This window comes from Argopecten irradians, chromosome 7, assembly GCF_041381155.1.
Source record: "Argopecten irradians isolate NY chromosome 7, Ai_NY, whole genome shotgun sequence".
NCBI lineage: Eukaryota > Metazoa > Mollusca > Bivalvia > Pectinida > Pectinidae > Argopecten > Argopecten irradians.
The window spans coordinates 43,832,635-43,851,442 of NC_091140.1; the positions used below are offsets into that span (position 1 = coordinate 43,832,635).

The 18,808-nt window shown below is 34.0% G+C and overlaps 1 protein-coding gene and 1 long non-coding RNA gene across 4 annotated transcripts; one reads left to right on the top strand and one right to left on the bottom strand.

Annotated features, from left to right (window-relative positions):
• The first annotated feature begins 1,454 nt into the window (after nt 1-1,454).
• Nucleotides 1,455-18,403, top strand: LOC138328548 (histidine--tRNA ligase, cytoplasmic-like). 3 transcript variants are annotated; one of them, XM_069275403.1, is made up of 13 exons: nt 1,455-1,839; nt 7,708-7,800; nt 8,395-8,514; nt 10,423-10,518; nt 10,883-11,008; nt 11,858-11,965; nt 12,344-12,442; nt 13,099-13,192; nt 13,895-14,095; nt 14,968-15,149; nt 16,121-16,237; nt 16,714-16,860; nt 17,183-18,403. In XM_069275403.1, exons 1-13 carry the CDS (start codon nt 1,519-1,521, stop codon nt 17,243-17,245), a joined length of 1,767 nt encoding a protein of 588 aa, XP_069131504.1. In that variant the 5' UTR covers nt 1,455-1,518; the 3' UTR covers nt 17,246-18,403. The 3 variants fall into 3 exon arrangements, with proteins under 3 accessions (XP_069131504.1, XP_069131505.1, XP_069131503.1); XM_069275404.1 differs by lacking the exon at nt 1,455-1,839 and adding an exon at nt 4,626-4,765; XM_069275402.1 differs by lacking the exon at nt 1,455-1,839 and adding an exon at nt 6,294-6,610.
• Nucleotides 1,834-6,150, bottom strand: LOC138328550 (uncharacterized). Its single transcript, XR_011209222.1, has 3 exons — nt 5,735-6,150; nt 4,493-4,745; nt 1,834-1,993 (listed from the first exon to the last, which is right to left on the bottom strand). It is a non-coding gene; the product is annotated as an uncharacterized lncRNA (long non-coding RNA).
• Nucleotides 18,404-18,808: the final 405 nt, after the last annotated feature.

Genomic DNA, 18,808 nt, shown 5'->3' on the forward strand with positions numbered 1-18,808 from the left:
ACAGCCTGAAACACCATCAACTTTCCAGGGGTTTCGATCACTTACGATCTCCACACCTGTGGGCTATCTCAAAGTAAAACTGAAGGCAGCCCAGAGGAAAAAATCTTAGCCTATCACAGGCCAACAAAAATTCCTTTTGAAGACTACAGAGAGAGTGACTCCCAACTTCAAAGCCACACAGTTAAACATAGTGTATTGTTATATGGCTCTTTTGAAATGCATTAAAGGACTAAATTTCCTATTCTGCTCTATAGTTATACTTTTAGATAGCCCAGGATTGTAGAGATCGGAAGTGATTGGAACCCTTGGAGTATTGAGGATGAGCCTCAAACAGATGCTAGCTATAATCACAGCTGGGACATATATTTTTTTTATCAAATATATTTATTGATGAAAAAATATGCTTAACTTACAAAATAATTATAAATTTATGCACATTACAAGCATATGCGTCATATAAAAAAAACCCACCTAAATAGCCTACATACCTTGGCCCTATATGTTTAATATCAGTATGGAGTATCAAATATTAAATGTACCTAAAAAAAAATCATTCTCTTGTCCATCAGAACCTGTAGGATTTTCTCCACCCAGAGCATTTATAAGTTCTGAAGTGCTGGATCATATTTAGATGGAGATACTCTGGCCCTGACACCAGACTTTGACATTAGACATTGTCTGGTGTAGGGCCAGAGCTCAGTGCTTTATCAAAAGGTGGAAGTCGCCAACACCGTAAGGTATCGGGCCAGGTCATCTTCCATTCAGACCGACCTCTGAGAAGCCCCACTTACCTTGGTCTTTTCCACAAATGAATACTTTATCTACCCAAATATAGCAATCCGTCAATATAAGGGGCGATTTACATACTATGAGAAAATGGCGACAATGAGGAGGAAGATTTAAAGTTGCGTAAAGGAAACTTTTGTATTGACATAATATAACATGCATGCAGGATAAAATGGATTGCTATGGGTAGATACATGATTCATTTGTGGAAAAGACCAAGTGACACTTCTCGGTGGTAATGTTTTGTAAGCTGAGTCTCAATTGGAGATGACCTGGCCCGATTAAAAAAGGTGTCGCGAGCTCCACCTTTTAATATAACACTACGCTCTGGCCCTACACCAGATATCTATCCATCATAATGTCAAAGTCTGGTGTCAGGGCCAGAGTATCTTGGGCTAGATCATATTGACCTAACTTAGTACACTGCCGAGTTGTACAAGGAAAAGAAATAAATTAAAAATAAATTTGTTTTGAAAAAAAAAATTTGACAGTTACACACAAACAAGAAACAAAAACAAAAAAATGCTGGTGATTGCAAATATATTTTGAAATAAAAAAAACCGAAATAGATATCAAAATTCACATTTTATAAAAGATGGATACTTTACAGTAGGTGAACATGATGCTGTATTAACTATAAGACATTTTAAATCGATTATTTATTATTGGCCATAAGTCAATGCAATTTCACAGTACATCCATGTAAATTAAGAACCTTTCAAATAAAAAAAAATGATATATCAAATCGAGACACATGTTGATAAAAATATATTTATTATCCTTTGGTGTAATAATTTTGAAATAACCGGACCTTGGTCAAACAGGTGTCGTGCCGGTTTTAAATTTAGTAACTACTCAAGAACCTGTAGAATTCGACGCAACTATTTTGTTTGTCGAAAATTAAGTTTGAGGTGCGTAAATCCATATCGTAAGAACCGGCATTGCATCATGGCCGAGCCTGCAGCAGATGTGAAGACAAAACTTCAGGACGAAATCCGTGTACAGGGTGAAGTTGTTCGTCAATTGAAGGCAGAGAAGGGAGACCCAGACAAGGTACAACAATTCCAATGCGCCGATTTGTCCTATTTATCTTGATCATTCACCGTTTTCACTCGTCACGTGTGTAGCACGCTATCAAACATGACAGTCGTGACACTGACAGGTGAAAGTTTTCGTTCTTTTATCGGCTGATAAAATGTCACTAGGCCTATAAAAACAAAATGAAGATGTCTAAAAGATACAATGAAAACGATTGATATTTTAAACAACAAGTTCCACGGGTTTATTTCGACAAACTTTGAGACAAAAAATATCAAAAACTGCACTGCAAGGTTTTTTTTTCAGAAGATATCCTCCAGCAGTTCTTGCATGATCAAAATCTCTGTTGCAGACTGCTCTTAATAGCACATTTTATCTCTCAATTATTTTTGCCATTCCCCGTACACATATCCAATATCTGGTTGATTAATAGGTAAATATGTAGATCAATGACAAATGTTTTATAAAAATTTTCATAAAATGATTTTGCATGGTTTTATTTAGAACGAATATACGTACCCGGCCTACTATATGATACCTTTCGGCCGGGTACGAATTGGTCCCTGTGTGTCGTAGTGGAGCATTGCCTCCGAAAATCACTCGGGCATAGTTTTCTATACTTTTTTGTAGGTTTTCAATTATTTTATGCGTATACATGCATGTACATATTATTTTTGTCCAAAACAAGCATAACTACCATTCTGAATATCTACCGTTCCGCTCACAAGACGTCAAATTCACAATTTGTGGTTTTGCCGTATAATTTCTCTTCAGAAAGACCTTCATATGTATTATGTAAAAAAATAATGCCTCAATGAGAATTCGATATTTTATGTGTGGTTCAGTTTTATTGCCTAGTAGGTAAGCGATATCAAACAAGTACGATAAAAATGCAAACCAACATTTTATAATGGTTTGCATAATCATTACTTTGCTCCATTAGCAGTAATAGGCACCAATTGTAGCTCTAAAGACGACACCATTTTCTGTCAAAAAGTCTTTTGAGCTACAATATTGCAGCTAGGTTTTATTATTTTAACGTCCTATTAGCAGACAAGATATATACAATCAATGAGGAAGAAATCCGACATTGTATTCTTTGTATTCTTCCTCATTGATTGTTTATATTGAAACGAACTGCACTCATCTCTACTTGAGGGTTTCTCACTCAGACTAAAATACTGGGTTGTGATCACAGATCATCCAATTAGCCAATTATTGTAAAGAATAACTCAACGCCTTGGTACAAGTTAAAACATATGATTCTGGTACTGCAGATACAGAGTCATAATGTAATGTTCTCTCTCGCTCTCTCTCTCTAATTATTGATAATGAGAGGCTATATCAGAGTTAGTTAGAACCCTTATTGTTAGCCTATATGATATCTTATATAACTTGTATTTTTAATAGAACATGTACTGTAATCAAATTACAACAGAATAAAAGTTAAAGATGCTCCATCGTCGTCAGAGCATAGATGATATTCGTCATTCGAACAATAATCGGTGTTTAATCGTGTATATATATGCCTAATTAACACAAAAAATAATATAAAATAATTTATTTTGCCTATGGTGCATGCGCAATCAGTACTTCATTTCATATAGAATATAGTGCCACAGAATTTTTTCGAGATGCAATTAATTATTTTTCATATTTTGAACTTGAAGTAAAATTAGAAGCTCAAACTTTTCAATGGTGGTAATGGCGTAAAGTAAGTAACTTTTGTAACAGAAGAAAAATACTAAATCTTCTGCTTCTGTTTTTGATAGTGAAAAAATACCATTTGTCAGCGGTGGAGCATCTATAACAATTCATAATTTATGGTTATATTTATCAATATAGTTATTTTACACTCAAGTTCACAATGTCGAATTGTTGTCTTCAATTTGTACAATTCTACAACAATGGACAGTTTTCTAAATTTAAAACTGTGTTTGAAGTATTAAATATTAAACAATAACACTTGGTATAGACTAATAACTTAGTGACAAATAACTTTAAGGTTTATAGAAATTGATCAGGAAATCAATTTCACTATTACAAGATTAACTATATCTTGTAATAGAAATACAAGAGTACACTAGACTCTTGTATTATCCTATACAAATATTATAGAATTTAAGAACAATTTATAGAAATTGATCAAGTAATAATCAATTTCACTATTACGAGATTAACTATTTAGAAATAAAAGATTAAACTAGACTCTTGTATTATCCTAAGTGCAAATTATTTATGGAAATTGATGAAATTACCAATTTCTCTATTACAAGATTAAAATCCAAATATCTTGTAATGATTTCCAATAAAATCCATCAATATTTACAAGAGTTCCGGGACTTTAAAATCGTCAAAACATGGTTTCTGATCAATAACTTTATTATTTATTGTCCGATTTCAACCAAATTTGGTGTATTACTTAATATCAATGAGATCTAAGATGGGTTTGATACTGGTTAAAATCCAACAATATTTGCAAGTTATGGGACTTCATAACTTCACCTAATTATTACCAATATTTTCAACTGTAAATAACTATTTTTTGTGATGCTGTACATGTGCCATCATCATGTTATGATTAATAAAATCTTTAATTGATTAGTTTGCCTAATATGTATTTATATCCGTTCATGTATAATTAGGCAGAATACACAAACTAACGTACCTATAACAAAGAGACCGATACTTATATCCCAGCTTTAAGATAATCCAATCCAACAGAAACCAATTTTTGCTGGATTCTGTTGTTTGCTATTTGACAGAGTTGCTGAAGGAATTTTCTCTCCTTTGCATATATCCTGCCGCCATTAATATTCACCGACTTTGCTGACTTGCCTGTTGAATTTGAAACATGATTGTCTCCCTGTGTCGTTTCCATCGACGTCTGTTCCGACACCAACTCCTTCGTCATTTCTGTTCTGCCGACAACAATACACAGGTCAGTATTCTGTTTTGATATTGATACAACAGGCCTTTTTCTAGGGGCTTTTTGGAGCCAATAATTTGCTCATTTCCAATGAAAATTATTTCAAATTGATGCCAAATTCCCAAAAATAAAGTTTACTCCTGGAAATTTCTTTCCCAATCTGCCAATTTCTTTCCCACAATAAGGTAAAAAGGTCCCTTCCCAATTAAGTAGAAAATGCCTTGTACAAATCTCCTAGCATAACAATGTAAAATTGAAGTCCTCAGTGATTATGATGATAGTGCACAAGTCACTCATTAGAGGACTAAGTCAGTAAACAATCAAAACTAACTAATTTAGCTATAATTAAATATGCGGGCCACCCCAGAAAAGCATCAGCATCAGACATGTGTACTTAGATACATGTAACTTTTAGAGGGGCACAGTCGTTTAATTTTGGACTGAGTAGTTTCAGTACTTCAAAATAAAAGTCGTTTCAGTACTTTCTGAAAGTAGTTTCGGTACTTCAAAATAAAAGTCATTTCAGTACTTTCTGAAAGTAGTTTCAGCACTTGCAGAAATCGTTCGGTACCGATAAATTACATATGTGATTATCAGATTATGTTAGAGACATATGAAGACTGAATTAAGAGCCAGTGGTATTCTGACAGAGCAGAGCATGAAGTAAGCGGAGTATCAAACAGCTGATTTTAATCATATTGTACTTTAGTTAGAGATATTACTGAGATTTCCTGACTTCAGCAGTGTAAAGGAAAATTCCTTGTACATCTCTAGGAGTACATTGGTGATTTAAACACGGGCCTTGTTTCCAATGATGTGAGAATTTTAAGAAAGGTATATCTAAAATATGTTAATCATAGGTCAGTCACACTAATGACAATAATTAGGAGACTTGCAGAAGAACTCCAAAGTTATTTTCCATACATGCAAAATCCATGTTTCTTCTTTACTTATAAAGGCATCAAGTTTTGTAAAACTTACCTTAGCTGCAGAACATACCCAAATTTCCAGACTCCCATTGTATTCCACAAGTTTCATGTACATTAATGTACATCTCTAGGTGTTGTTATGTGACTGCTTTGCTTGTATTTATATCCAATTTGAAAAACTATGTAAATATGGTCAAGATGTCCAGGTAGTAGGATAGTGGAGTTCCGTCACATTAACCTCTCAACCTGGACCTCACTCTGGCGACCCTGTGGTTGTAATGCACTTAACAATGCTGTCCCTTAGATATGTGTGTTATACCAGGGAGCTTAGAAATATAGATCGGGTTGATAATAAGTCATGTGCTGCTGCATCTAAATCCAAGTTTGATCTAAATTGATCATGTGACGTTCATCCCAGATTAGTTAATAAGATTACATAAGCTAGCACAGAGATGTAAAAAGATGTCTCATTTCAAGGTTAGCTGGATTTTATCAGAATTATTTGTATTAGATAGATATTCTCGCATGCTTACACATGTGGAGTACAAAGTTGGTTCTTATCTTTGTGGGACAAGTCAGATAGTCGTGGGTTTCATCATCCATGGTTGATAAGTGGAGACTTTTCGTGTTCATGTGTGGGAATGAACTCAGGTCTTTGGGAAAGTGTACCAGTGTCTGGTGTTTGAAAACTGTGAGAGAAAAACATTCCCACACATTGGTGACATTGTGGAACAGATTTATTTCAACTTCTAACAGAGTGTTGTGTCGGGAAACATTCAACATGGAAAACACCAAGGAAACACTTTCAAGGAATTTGTCTATTGAGGATGAAAAAATTGTGATAGAGGAAGTGGCGGGTAGTGGGGACATTCACAAAAGTATAAAAATACCTGGGAAGGCAAAGTTAACGACCACTAGAAAAGATCAGGTGAGAACAGGTTCATATAGGTGGATACTGGTAGATGTTTGGTATAGGCTAGATATCCATGACAGTGAGATAGAATATTTTATATGGAGTTGGGACTTGGGCTATAGCAAGAGATTGGGTTTAGTGACTACTATACGTTAGTCTGTCGGACTGAGAATTTATTCTCTGAATTATATTACTTAGTGTTCAGGATCACTTGTAGCCATGCATGCAAGAGAAATGTGTGTTGGTTTATATTTATTTTTACATATTGATGATAAAGTTAAAAATGATATGGAATATGGATTCCCAAATTTATGGTTTTAATAGCAACTTTAAAGATGCTCCACCGCAGAAAAATGGTAATTTTTCACTATCAAAAACAGGAAAAGACGATTTAGTATTTTTCTTCAGTTACAAAAGTTACTTACTTTACTCATTTTCCAGTATTGAAAAGTTTGAGCTTCCAATTTTACTTCCAGTTGAATATATAAAAAAATAATTAATTGCATCCCGAAAAAAATCTGTGGCACTGTATCTTATGTGGAATGAAGTAATGATTGCGCATGCACCAAAAGCAAAATAAATCATTTTATGTTATTTTTTGGTGTTAATTAGGCATATATGTACACGGTTACACATCAATTATTGTTCAAATGATAAATATCATTTATGCTCTGTCGGCGATGGAGCATCTTTAAATTTTGTAATTTTTTTAATTTTTTTGTCATAATACATATATATATTACATGGTTATGTAACACATAAAGTACAATGTTATGTAATATCAAATAGAGTGTAAATCTAATTCTCATCATTCCATTTTCCGAATGTTTTATGGACAAAAGGATGATAAATGTCAGTAGGATTGGCCATCAGAGATATCCTATCTTAGTCCTCACCTTATTCTATACAGGTGGTACAAACGAACAAAATAAACATAAAAACATAATACAGTTGTATAGCTGGTGTGGAGTTATACTTATGAAGGTATAAGGGGAAGTAACTCCCCGATGAAGAAAGATACATATACATTGTATTATCATTATTATTTGCTTTAACTCTTGAAATTGAAATTCATTTATTTACTTCATGGATTTTGTATTAATGTTTTGCAGATAAAAGAAGAGGTAGACAAACTATTAGCTTTGAAATGCCAAATCAAAGGGGATGCGCCATCATCAAAAAACTTTGTCCTCAAATGTCCAAAGGTAATTATTCAAAACTACAACAAATGTTTATTGTATCGACAGAAATCATCCAATCATAGTTTCTGATAATTACGTTTCTAAACAAACAAAAAAAAACAAAAAAAGAAATATGATCGCTACTGAAATTGTGATATCCATTATTATTTCAAGTACAGATAAAGTTTATGAATGGAGTTCCAACTCTTGCATCATCTAGTTTGAATTGTTTAAGTGAATGGAGTCTTGCATCACCCCATGAAGTGATGACCTAATTGATAACACATGATCATGACCACTTAACTACATGTGCAGCACAGTTGTTTGTGATTTAGGAATACAATGCTGATATTTAAAAATATACCTCATGTATGGATATTTACATTTAAGAGTATATTTTGTAAAATCAGTACATATTGTATAGAAATGTTTTTAAAAAATTATTGTAGCATGAAAAAATGTTTTACAAAATTACATAGTGCAAAAAAGTTTCTCAAAGCAAACTTAACAGACAGTCTGCTAAATAATTTATAATATTTAGCTAATCAATTCATTTCATTACATTTTTAAACCTTAAGTAGATTTTTAATCACTTATGTATTGTGTTTGTTTTTGTAGGGCACCAAGGACTACACTCCCCAGCAGATGGCAATTCGGGAGAGTGTATTCAACACCATCATCGCATGCTTTAAACGCCACGGAGCAGAAACCATTGATACACCTGTGTTTGAGCTCAAGGTAAGCTACTGTTTTGTTTGTATCACTTCATTTACTGTCGATTTAACACTAACGTTTTAGTTACACAAAGTCTAATGTGTGTTCAAATATTGGATTAAAATTTTGTAGTTGATTCTCTCAATGTTATTTGGCTTTTTAATGTATGCTTTTGCCATGTTTGTTTTTGGGGCTTACTAAAATCTTTGATGAAAATCATGGAAATTAAGGGAAATTTTTTTTTTATTATTATATAAGGTAGTTCAACGACAGGTTAAAGGGATAATTAAGTGAGACTAATTCTGTTACATAACCACGAGGCAAAATATGGCATAGTATGGCAAAATAGGATCAAGCATGTACAATATGTACGCCGTACCCTACTCCAACAATGTCAGAGGTATAGCACGACGAGACACTTTTTATCATTATGTCGTTTCTAACCTCTAACATTCGAGGCAGGATTCACACGGCGCAGAAATTCAAAAATTATGTGTTTACACTAACCTTTCATATCCTGAAAGAATTATCCCAAATCATGTTAAATCCGAAATTCAAAACGTCACTATTGCACTTTTATACCGAATTTAGACAGTTCTTTATACCCACCACTATTTGTAAGTCTACCCGCTCACCATTTTTACTCGATTGTTACAAATTACGGAATGGTGACGGAAAGTAAATGTATCATTATCTATAAAACATCTTGCAGTACTTCGACTGAAATGCATTAATTTATTTAATTATTTCCAGAATCAACCAGAACTGATAAAAAATACTTGTTTCCGTGCATATAAACAACCACTATTAATATTATCTTTCCACTTGATACACCGTACTATAATTTGATAAACCGGAAGTGACGAAAATTTGAATGGGAATTAACCTACATTATACAGCGATGCACATAATTGCTATGGGTCAGCTCTTAAATATGTGATTATTCCGTGGATTAATGTTATGTCATACCTATTCTTATAACAGGATGTGTTCATGGATAAATACTGATTCACGCTATACATTTTTTTTGACATTCTGGTAAGTTTTTCACTTCGAAATTAAGCGTCAAAGTTCCGCTCTAATTTGAGGGCGTAACTTGCGAAGACTCATATAGGGGTCGGGCATTAGATTTCGGTATTGCACATCAGAAGTTTCTCAATATCGAGATCTAATGTTATTGGATTACGCTGTACCCATACCTGAGCAAAAATCACATAAGTTAAAGATGCTCCACCGCTGACAAATGGTATTTTTTCACTATCAAAAACAGGATCAGACGATTTAGTATTTTTCTACAGTTACAAAAGTTACTTACTTTACACCATTACCACCATTGAACAGTTTGAGCTTCTAAGTTTACTTCAAGTTCAAAATATGAAAAAATAATTAATTGCATCCTGAAAAAATTCCATGGCACTATATCCTATATGGAATAAAGTTCTGATTGCGCATGCACCAAAAGCAAAATAAATTATTTTATATTATTTTTTGTGTTAATTAGACATATATACACACGATTAAACACCAATTATTGTTCAAATGATGAATGCCATTTATGCTCTGTCGGCGGTAGAGCATCTTTAAACAAATGTAACACATTATGTAAATAACCACCGAGGAGTTAATGAAATTGGTTTTTAGACAGGAACATGCACTTGATAAGGAAAACACACTACTGTAAGAGCAATTTGAGTAGATCTGGACAAAACTTGCATTTCTCCACGAGCAAGGACCAGGGTCTGGCATACAAGATGTCCGACCACAATGAGTAATGGCGGACAGCAAGCGAGTTTTAACACTTCAAACACATTTCACAACCTTGGACTTTTCTGGCATGTCACAGTAAAGTCATCTTATCAAATAAAAGTAAGCCAGTACTAATCAGAGAAGATAATAATTATTGTTGTTGTTAATTTATTTATTTTATTTCAGGAAACACTGACAGGGAAGTATGGGGAAGACTCCAAGTTGATATACGATTTGAAAGATCAAGGGGGAGAACTCTTGTCACTTCGCTATGATCTTACTGTATCCTTCACTGCATGTTCCACAGCTACAATTTAATTGGTCATCCAGCTTGAAGGGTAAGATAATCTTATCCATGAGCTTCATCTTTCAAAGTGCCCCTTGCATTATTATTCGTCTGTCGTAAGGAAACATGATTTTACTTAGTATTTTTCTTTGTTTGATCCTGTATCAATAGCAAAACTTTTCTTCTTTTTTTTGACAGTTATTCTAATTACTTTTGTCTATTATCTGTCACCATATCAAACAATTAATATTTATGGCTATTCATGATGTTCTAAATATAAGTTTCTCTTTGAATAAGTAATGTTAAATATTGTACACTGTAGTGAAAATTTTGGATTTTATTCCTTAACTTGAACCTTAGGTACCGTTTGCTCGTTACCTGGCTATGAATAAAGTTATGAATATAAAGCGATACCACATAGCTAAAGTGTATCGCCGTGACAACCCAGCCATGACGAGAGGCCGATTTCGCGAGTTTTACCAATGTGTGAGTATTTCCAAGGCTTTTGTAATGAAGTCATGATTCTAGGTTTGCTTTGATATTTTGTGTTATAACTAATATTATTTAAAGTAATCTAACTTTCTCTGTGAAAAGTTTAGTCAAATCAACAACCTTAATCTCACGCAAGCAGATTGTGTAAATGTGTATAAATAGTATGAAAAATAACCAACTTAATCATCGTATTTTAAACTATCAAACAAGTTTAACATCTGCTCAAAAATTTGATATGTGAAATACTATCAAACCTGCTATAAAGGACACATCTATGAAAAGGACACCTAGCTATAAAGGACATCTCTATTGAAAGCACATCAGTCTGTAAAGGACATCTCTATAAAAAGGGCACCAGTCTATAAAGGACATCTCTATAAAAAGGACACCTCTACATAGGACACCTCTCTATAAAGGACATCTCTATTGAAAGCACATCAGTCTGTAAAGGACATCTCTATAAAAAGGACACCTCTATAAAAAGGACACCTAGCTATAAAGGACATCTCTATTGAAAGCACATCAGTCTGTAAAGGACATCTCTATAAAAAGGGTACCAGTCTATAAAGGACATCTCTATAAAAAGGACACCTCTATAAAAAGGACACCTCTCTATAAAGGACACCTCTATGAAAAGGACACCTGTCTGTAAAAGACAGATTCATCAGCTCCAATTGGTGCTATTTACTTTATACATGTAATTAACCTCTGTATGATGGACACCTGCCAGTAAGGTGTTCTTTTGGTGTTCTTTATAGAAGGTTTGACTGTTAATGCTAATGAATAGGCATACCTTTAGTGTATTAGAAAATGATTATAGTAAATGCTTTGTGTGCCCTCCAGGATTTTGACATAGCCGGACAGTATGACCCGATGATACCTGATGCTGAATGTATAAAGATTGTCACAGAAATATTATCTAAATTAGAGCTGGGAGATTTTGTAATAAAGGTAAGTCTTGATAACTATACTTTAACATTAAACTGTCTTCCTATGCAATCTATGGTCTATATAGATGCCAGTGCTTTGCAGACAATCTTCATTATGTGCGCTAGTGCATTATGGGAAGATTTTTAGCAAATCTCTGGCATCCAAATAAAACATATATTCCATAAGAAAACAGTTTAATACTTATATTTCTGCATTTACATTGTTTACTTCAGACAAAGAACCATTTATCAACAATGATACACTCCTTAAGATGGAATAGCCATTTATGGATTCTTTCCATTTTGTAAATAATACCTATAAGTATACATTCATATTTTTCCTCCTATAGTAGCAAATGTCCTGAAAGATTATTTTTATCCTCAAGTCTTTGAATTACAGGTGAACCACAGAAAGTTGTTAGATGGTATGTTTGCAGCCTGTGGTGTACCGGATGACAAATTTAGAACGATCTGCTCCTCTGTAGACAAACTGGACAAGGTAAGACAGTTGGTTTACCAAATTCTTATATTATTCTGACCAACTCGATTTAGTTTTGAACTGTTGCAGTTTCATCAGATGGTTGGTAATCTTAATTTTCTAAATAAACTTTCATGCATACCACTATAAAATGGGGGAAAGTTATGCTTAAATATACATATGTCTGTCCTATCCAGTCCTGTCCAGTCAGTTTCTGATTTCATTTGGATGCAAGGGTACAAGTATATGTCTTCTAGGAAATTCTAGCAATAGTAACTGCTGATGGCTAGGTATTATGATTTCAATGCTCATGTGTAACGCCAGCCTCTAACATTAACAATAATCATATTGTATTATTGCTTGTTCAAAGGCTTTGAAATTCTATATTTCCATATTGTATTCAGCGTAATTAGCTTTCCTCCCCTATAAGCTCCCATCCCCATTTCTAAAGAAGGAATTGAAGTTGAATAAATGCCCCCATTCCATGGATTTAATAATGTTTTATTACATGTGATGCCTTTAGCATCAGCATTGTATCCCATATTACACGAACTTGCAAGTCTTTTACATTTGAATCACGACATAACAATCTGTCTCAAAGGTTAAAAAGTTCTTACTCTTCCACATACTCTTGGAACAATGACAGAATCTAGAGTGAACATAATTTTATGTTTCAGACATTCTGGGAAGACGTACGAACAGAGATGATTGAGGAGAAGAAATTAGACCCAGAGGCAGCTGATAGAATTGGGAAGTACGTCAAACTTCAAGGTATGAGACCTCAGTATATCAGAGAGTATTAATTTTGGTTCAAGAATTTTCTATAAAGACAAGTTCTAGTATAAATGGCATGGCAAGGAGGCTAAGGTAAAAATTTTACCACTTAAGAGCCCTATTTTGAAGTTGCAAGTTTGATACACATATTGAATACTGTAATTTGGGATATTTTGGATGTGGTCATATTTTGGCTTATGTGTCATGAAAGCGCTAAATTTAAACTCACGAAAGGTTGACTACTTTGGTATCAAAAACTAAAATCTTGCTTATATCTTCTATTTATATACAGGTACTAATAGTAAAGAACACCAGTTTGATTTGTGTTTTCATTGACTTGTAGAAATGTGTATATAGGTACAATAGGTACATGAGAAATGCCAAATTTAAACACACCAAAATTGAACTATCCCATTTCAATACAGAATACCCAAATATTTTCCAAGGGCAAAATTTCCCAATGCGAACATTTCTCAATGCCAACGTTTCCCAATTTACCAGTAGTTTTCAGGCACTGACTGCAAGTTGGTGACTTTCCTTAACCGGAAAAAATGTTGCATGTTCTTAAATGACAACTGTTTTTAACTTTAAACATAAACAAAACAAAAAAGAAAAACAGATGAAAAGCTGTGTGAATCGCTTTGCTCAATTTCCATTGTTAACCAAGATGCTGTCACTAATTTTGTTGTGGTGTTTTAGGTGGCCAGGATCTGATAGACAGGTTAATGGAAGATGAAGCTATAAAAGCAGAGAGGTCGGCCGTGGAGGGCCTCCAGGATATTAGTTTGCTCCTCAAATACTGTGATCTGTTTGGTATCTTAGATCACGTGAGTTTTGACCTCAGTCTGGCTCGCGGTTTAGACTACTATACAGGCGTTATCTACGAGGGAGTCCTTAAAGGTGAGATAACTCATATTCCTAAATTTACACAGCAAAGAATGCTGTCGTAGACTGATTTCACAGTGATCATTTTGTGTTTTCATTTGATAACAACATTTTGTTATTCCTAAATTTTTTAATTTGGTGTCTTGATTACCAAGTTATCTTAATTACTTCATTTAATCCCTACACATGACCTTGTGTCTTGATCAGAATAGTCAGGCCGTTTTTTATCGCAGGTTATTTTGCTGATTGAGATACCACGTTATGTGTCAAGAGATTCTCGTCGTGCTATACCTCTAACATTGTTAGCAGAATTTTTTTTTTTTTTGCCTCTGACTAATTGTCTTAATGACTATTAATTCATGATTTTATTTTGATCTTATGTCTAAATTACTATATTTAGGAATGAATTTTGATCTAGTATCTTTAATTTCTTCATTTAGAATTTACTCCCAATCTGATTAAAATACATATCCTTATAACCACTCTGTTCAATAGAGGATCTGACAACATCCCATAAGGGGTCATGTTCGGATGACCTTTGTTCCACGTGTGCTTCAAATCCAGTGCATTTTCTATACATTGCTACATCAATTGACAACGCCATTTTGTTCCAGTATACATATAGAATTAGGTTTGTTGTGCTGTTTGGGCGAGATGACTTCGTACAAGAAATTATTTCGACAGTTTTTTCAAACAATTTCGTCCCTTTAAAGTCACATTAAAAATTCTGGCAGCAGCAATTTGATTGGCCATTTCCAAAGGTCACCTGAAGATGACCCCAAATTGGAAGTTGTCAGATCCTCTTATCCAATGCAGTTTTAATAAGGATCTGTATTTTAATCAGAATAAATTCAGTCATGACCTAGTGCCTTAATTTCTACATTTAGGATTCACCCATGACCCAAGTGCAAAGAAAGGTGAGGAAACAGTGTCAGTAGGCAGTGTCGCAGGAGGAGGTCGATACGATGGACTTGTCGGAATGTTTGACCCCAAAGGTCGCAAAGTACCATGTGTTGGTGTCAGTATCGGTATAGAAAGGGTGTTTGCTATCATGGAAGCCAGAGCTATTGTAAGTTTTTGTTAAATCATATTTTAAATACCAAAAATTGTAGTTTTAAATCTGTAAACATTTTGTTGAAAATTATAATTAAAAAGAACACTGAACATGTACATTCTACAAGCAATGAGCCATTTTGGTTGGACCAATGTCCAATTTAATATTTCATATAGAAAAATGACAGACCTCTTAAATAATATTGTTCCGTTTTAGTGGAACTGTTAGCTAAATGTTTTGAAATGAAATGGCAATATTGATATTTGCAATTGCAAATCCCTTGAGATTCTGCATTAAAGTTGTATTTCTTGTAAATTTCACCATCACAAACTCTCATAAAACATACAATGTGTGAATATGAATGCTTATATATGATGGTTCAGATCCATGAAAACACCAATATACTATTGACATAGCGGTAAATGTCGCATGAAATATCACACGTTTTGAAAGAACTGCCACAGTTAATGTCATGTTTCAACCTTTCGGGTAATATCGGAAAACCAAGTTGCATCATGTGACTGACATCGGCGATATCCGTATAAATCAGAACCTCCCGAGCCGTATCACGTGCTCAATATTGGCAATACCGGTACATATCAGAATAGATCGGAACAGTTCGGATACTTCCAAGCTATTTTAAACGTGTACACGTTAAAAAGATTTTTTACTTTTATAATTAAAAATACTTCCAGTGCTGCAACTTTATAAAAAGTGGTAAAAGTAGAAAGTTTAAACCTCGGACAGACGGAGAAAAATGTGTTTAACATTTAAAGACACTATGACAAAAAGAGCGAAAGTGATAGACCATACAACTTTAAATATTGCATTTACAAGTATATGTTGCAAACAAATTTATAACTGTTAAGTTCTCTCCTAGTGTTCCTAGTGTGTATGTGTCAGCTTAGTATACTGGCACTTTAGGCGATTTTTACCTGAGAGTGAGTGGCATTTATATAATACTATGATTCTGATGGTTGTTCCAGGCAGCCAAGTCGAAGATCAGAACAACAGAGACGGAGGTTTATGTTGTGTCGGCCCAGAAAGGCTTACTAGAGGAGCGTCTAAAGCTCTGTAGGGAATTGTGGGACGCCAACATCAAGGTAAGGATACGTAAGCACAACATACATGTATGTTTTATCAGTTAAAACTTACAATTTTAAAATTATTTACCAGGTAATATATACTATGTAAAATGTGATTTGTAGTACAATGGGCCCTCGAACTTGGGCCCCATGACAAAACAGTCTGGATTGTGAATTATTTGGATTGATTGATTTCGTCTACTTTCAACAATGAAATATTATACCTGATATTTTTGTCCCGATTGTTAGTTTTCCAGAATACCACAGGTTCACTGTACCAAGTAATCTCTTTCCCTGTGTAAGACAGTGGAGGAATTGTGATGAGTTTATCATTCTACTACATCTTCAAGTCTTCTGAGTACTTAGACTTTCCTCTATCACCTATGTCCATAAATGACTCTAGCTGTTCTTAAGGATATTTCTAGACCTATCTGTCATTACACTTTGTATCTGAGCGGTAATAATTATCTAACATTACATTTTTTTCGTTGCAGACAGAGCAAGCATACAAGGCCAATCCTAAGCCCCTAACACAGTTCCAGTACTGCGAGACAGCAGGTATACCCCTTGCAATCATCATAGGCCAGTCAGAAATAGAGAACCAGTTTGTAAAGCTGAGAAACACAGTAACACGAGAAGAGGTAGGCATTACTGTAAATTATACTATAGCGAATTACTTCTGCTTGTCACAAATTCAATTCATTTAAAAGAAAAGTTTAATTTTCATATTTGGTATCTTATTTTATTTCATCGATAAAATCTTTGAACAAATAGTCTGCTGAATTTTGAAAACATATTTATAGCAAATGACTATACAGAGAATGTATTTAGTTGAGATTGGAGAGTCAGCGCTCCCAAACCTAATCAAACTTTTCAAAGTTGTATAAAAATGCTGCACACTTTGATTCAACATATCTTCATGATATGAAACAGTTATGATTTATTTATTTTTTTCTATTTCAGAAAAATGTACCTAGAGACCAAATGATAGCAGAAATAAAGTCTGAACTAGCAAAGATGACGTAGAAAGATTGTGTTGGGGTCCATACATTTAACTTATTGACACTGAAGGAAAGATGATCTAAAAACTCTACACAAACTACATTCATACAAGAATTTACCGATCCATTTCATCCCCGTCTCTCAACATAAATACCTTCTGTTGCGATGTTGTAAAGGCATAATCTTGGTATACTGTAAATGTTCACGCATAGTTTGGCGCCGTCGATTTATACTGCTACAGATTCAAATTTCTACAGACCTGCACATTGATGAATAGACATATTTTTATTGTTTGCCTTGTAAATAAGGCACAATCAATATTTAGTGCTACCATAATTTAGTGGAAAAAAATCTAAGATTTGTATGTTTTGCTGTATACCAGAACCAGAGGGATCTAGGAGTCTTCGCCTTCTGATGCGGATTAAAAGGACTTTTGTGTAGATGGGATACTTACTTCTTGATTTATTATAATGAGATTAGATCTTTTGACTTGAATGGTAACATGGATATAAGCATCTTTTGTAGGATTTTTAAAAGCAAGTCTATGACATTGATTTACAAAGGTTGATGTACAGAAATATCATGAGCCAAGGTTTCCTTCGATTTGTCATCTGAGACCCATGGTTGATCGAACAAAGCTATACAAGTGTAGCATAGCATAGCATAGTTCAATCAACCATGAATTTAAACAATACAAATTATGTCAACCATGGGTCGGCGATGATGGGGCTCATTTAGGAAAGTCTTATAAATAAATTACTGGATACAATTGTGATCAGTCATATATTTTTTAATATTCTCACATTGATTCTGTGTTTCTGTACTAATTTAGTCAATCCAATTGTTCAATTCAAGAAACTTCTGTCTCAGTAGGCCATGAAAGTACAGTCAAACCTGTCTATTAAGACCACCAAAGAGATCAGAGAAAAGTGGTCTTTATACACAGGTCAAATTGTGTTATAAATGACCATTTCAGATTTGGGATCCTAAGAAATTGGTCTTTATAAGAGGTGGTCTTTCTACAGATTTGGTAGCTAAATCAGGTTTTATTGAATATATTCAGGTAAAAAGATAAAAGGAGGGGAGGGGGGTGGTTTACTGAACATACTCAGCCATTTCTTTGATGCTACGTTTATATGTAACATTTTAAATTGATCATGCAATAAAAAGTTGGAAAAACAATTTTGAGTTGGTTTGCTTTTCAACACATCTGTTAAAAAGTATAATGATACAGTATAACTTGTCAAAACCTGCCCTGTCTAATCTGGATTCAATTTGTTCTCATTAGAAAATATTTTCATGTGTTTTTAATTAAGTTCTCCCAACAGAGTGGGGAACTTATTGTGATTGCTTTGTTTCTTATTCTTCTTCTTCTGGTTCTTCTTTTTCCGCAGCGACTTAGTGCGACCATTTTCTCAAAAAATCTAAGTCGGATTGTCATGAAATTTTGTGAGGACATTTCTGGTGACCTGCAGATGTTTCATTTTTTTCGATCAGCATCCAAGATGGCCGCCACAGCCTTTCATTGTTCAAAATTGAACTGCTTATAGATATTTAACTGCTGGTCCGATTTGCCTGGATTCAGTT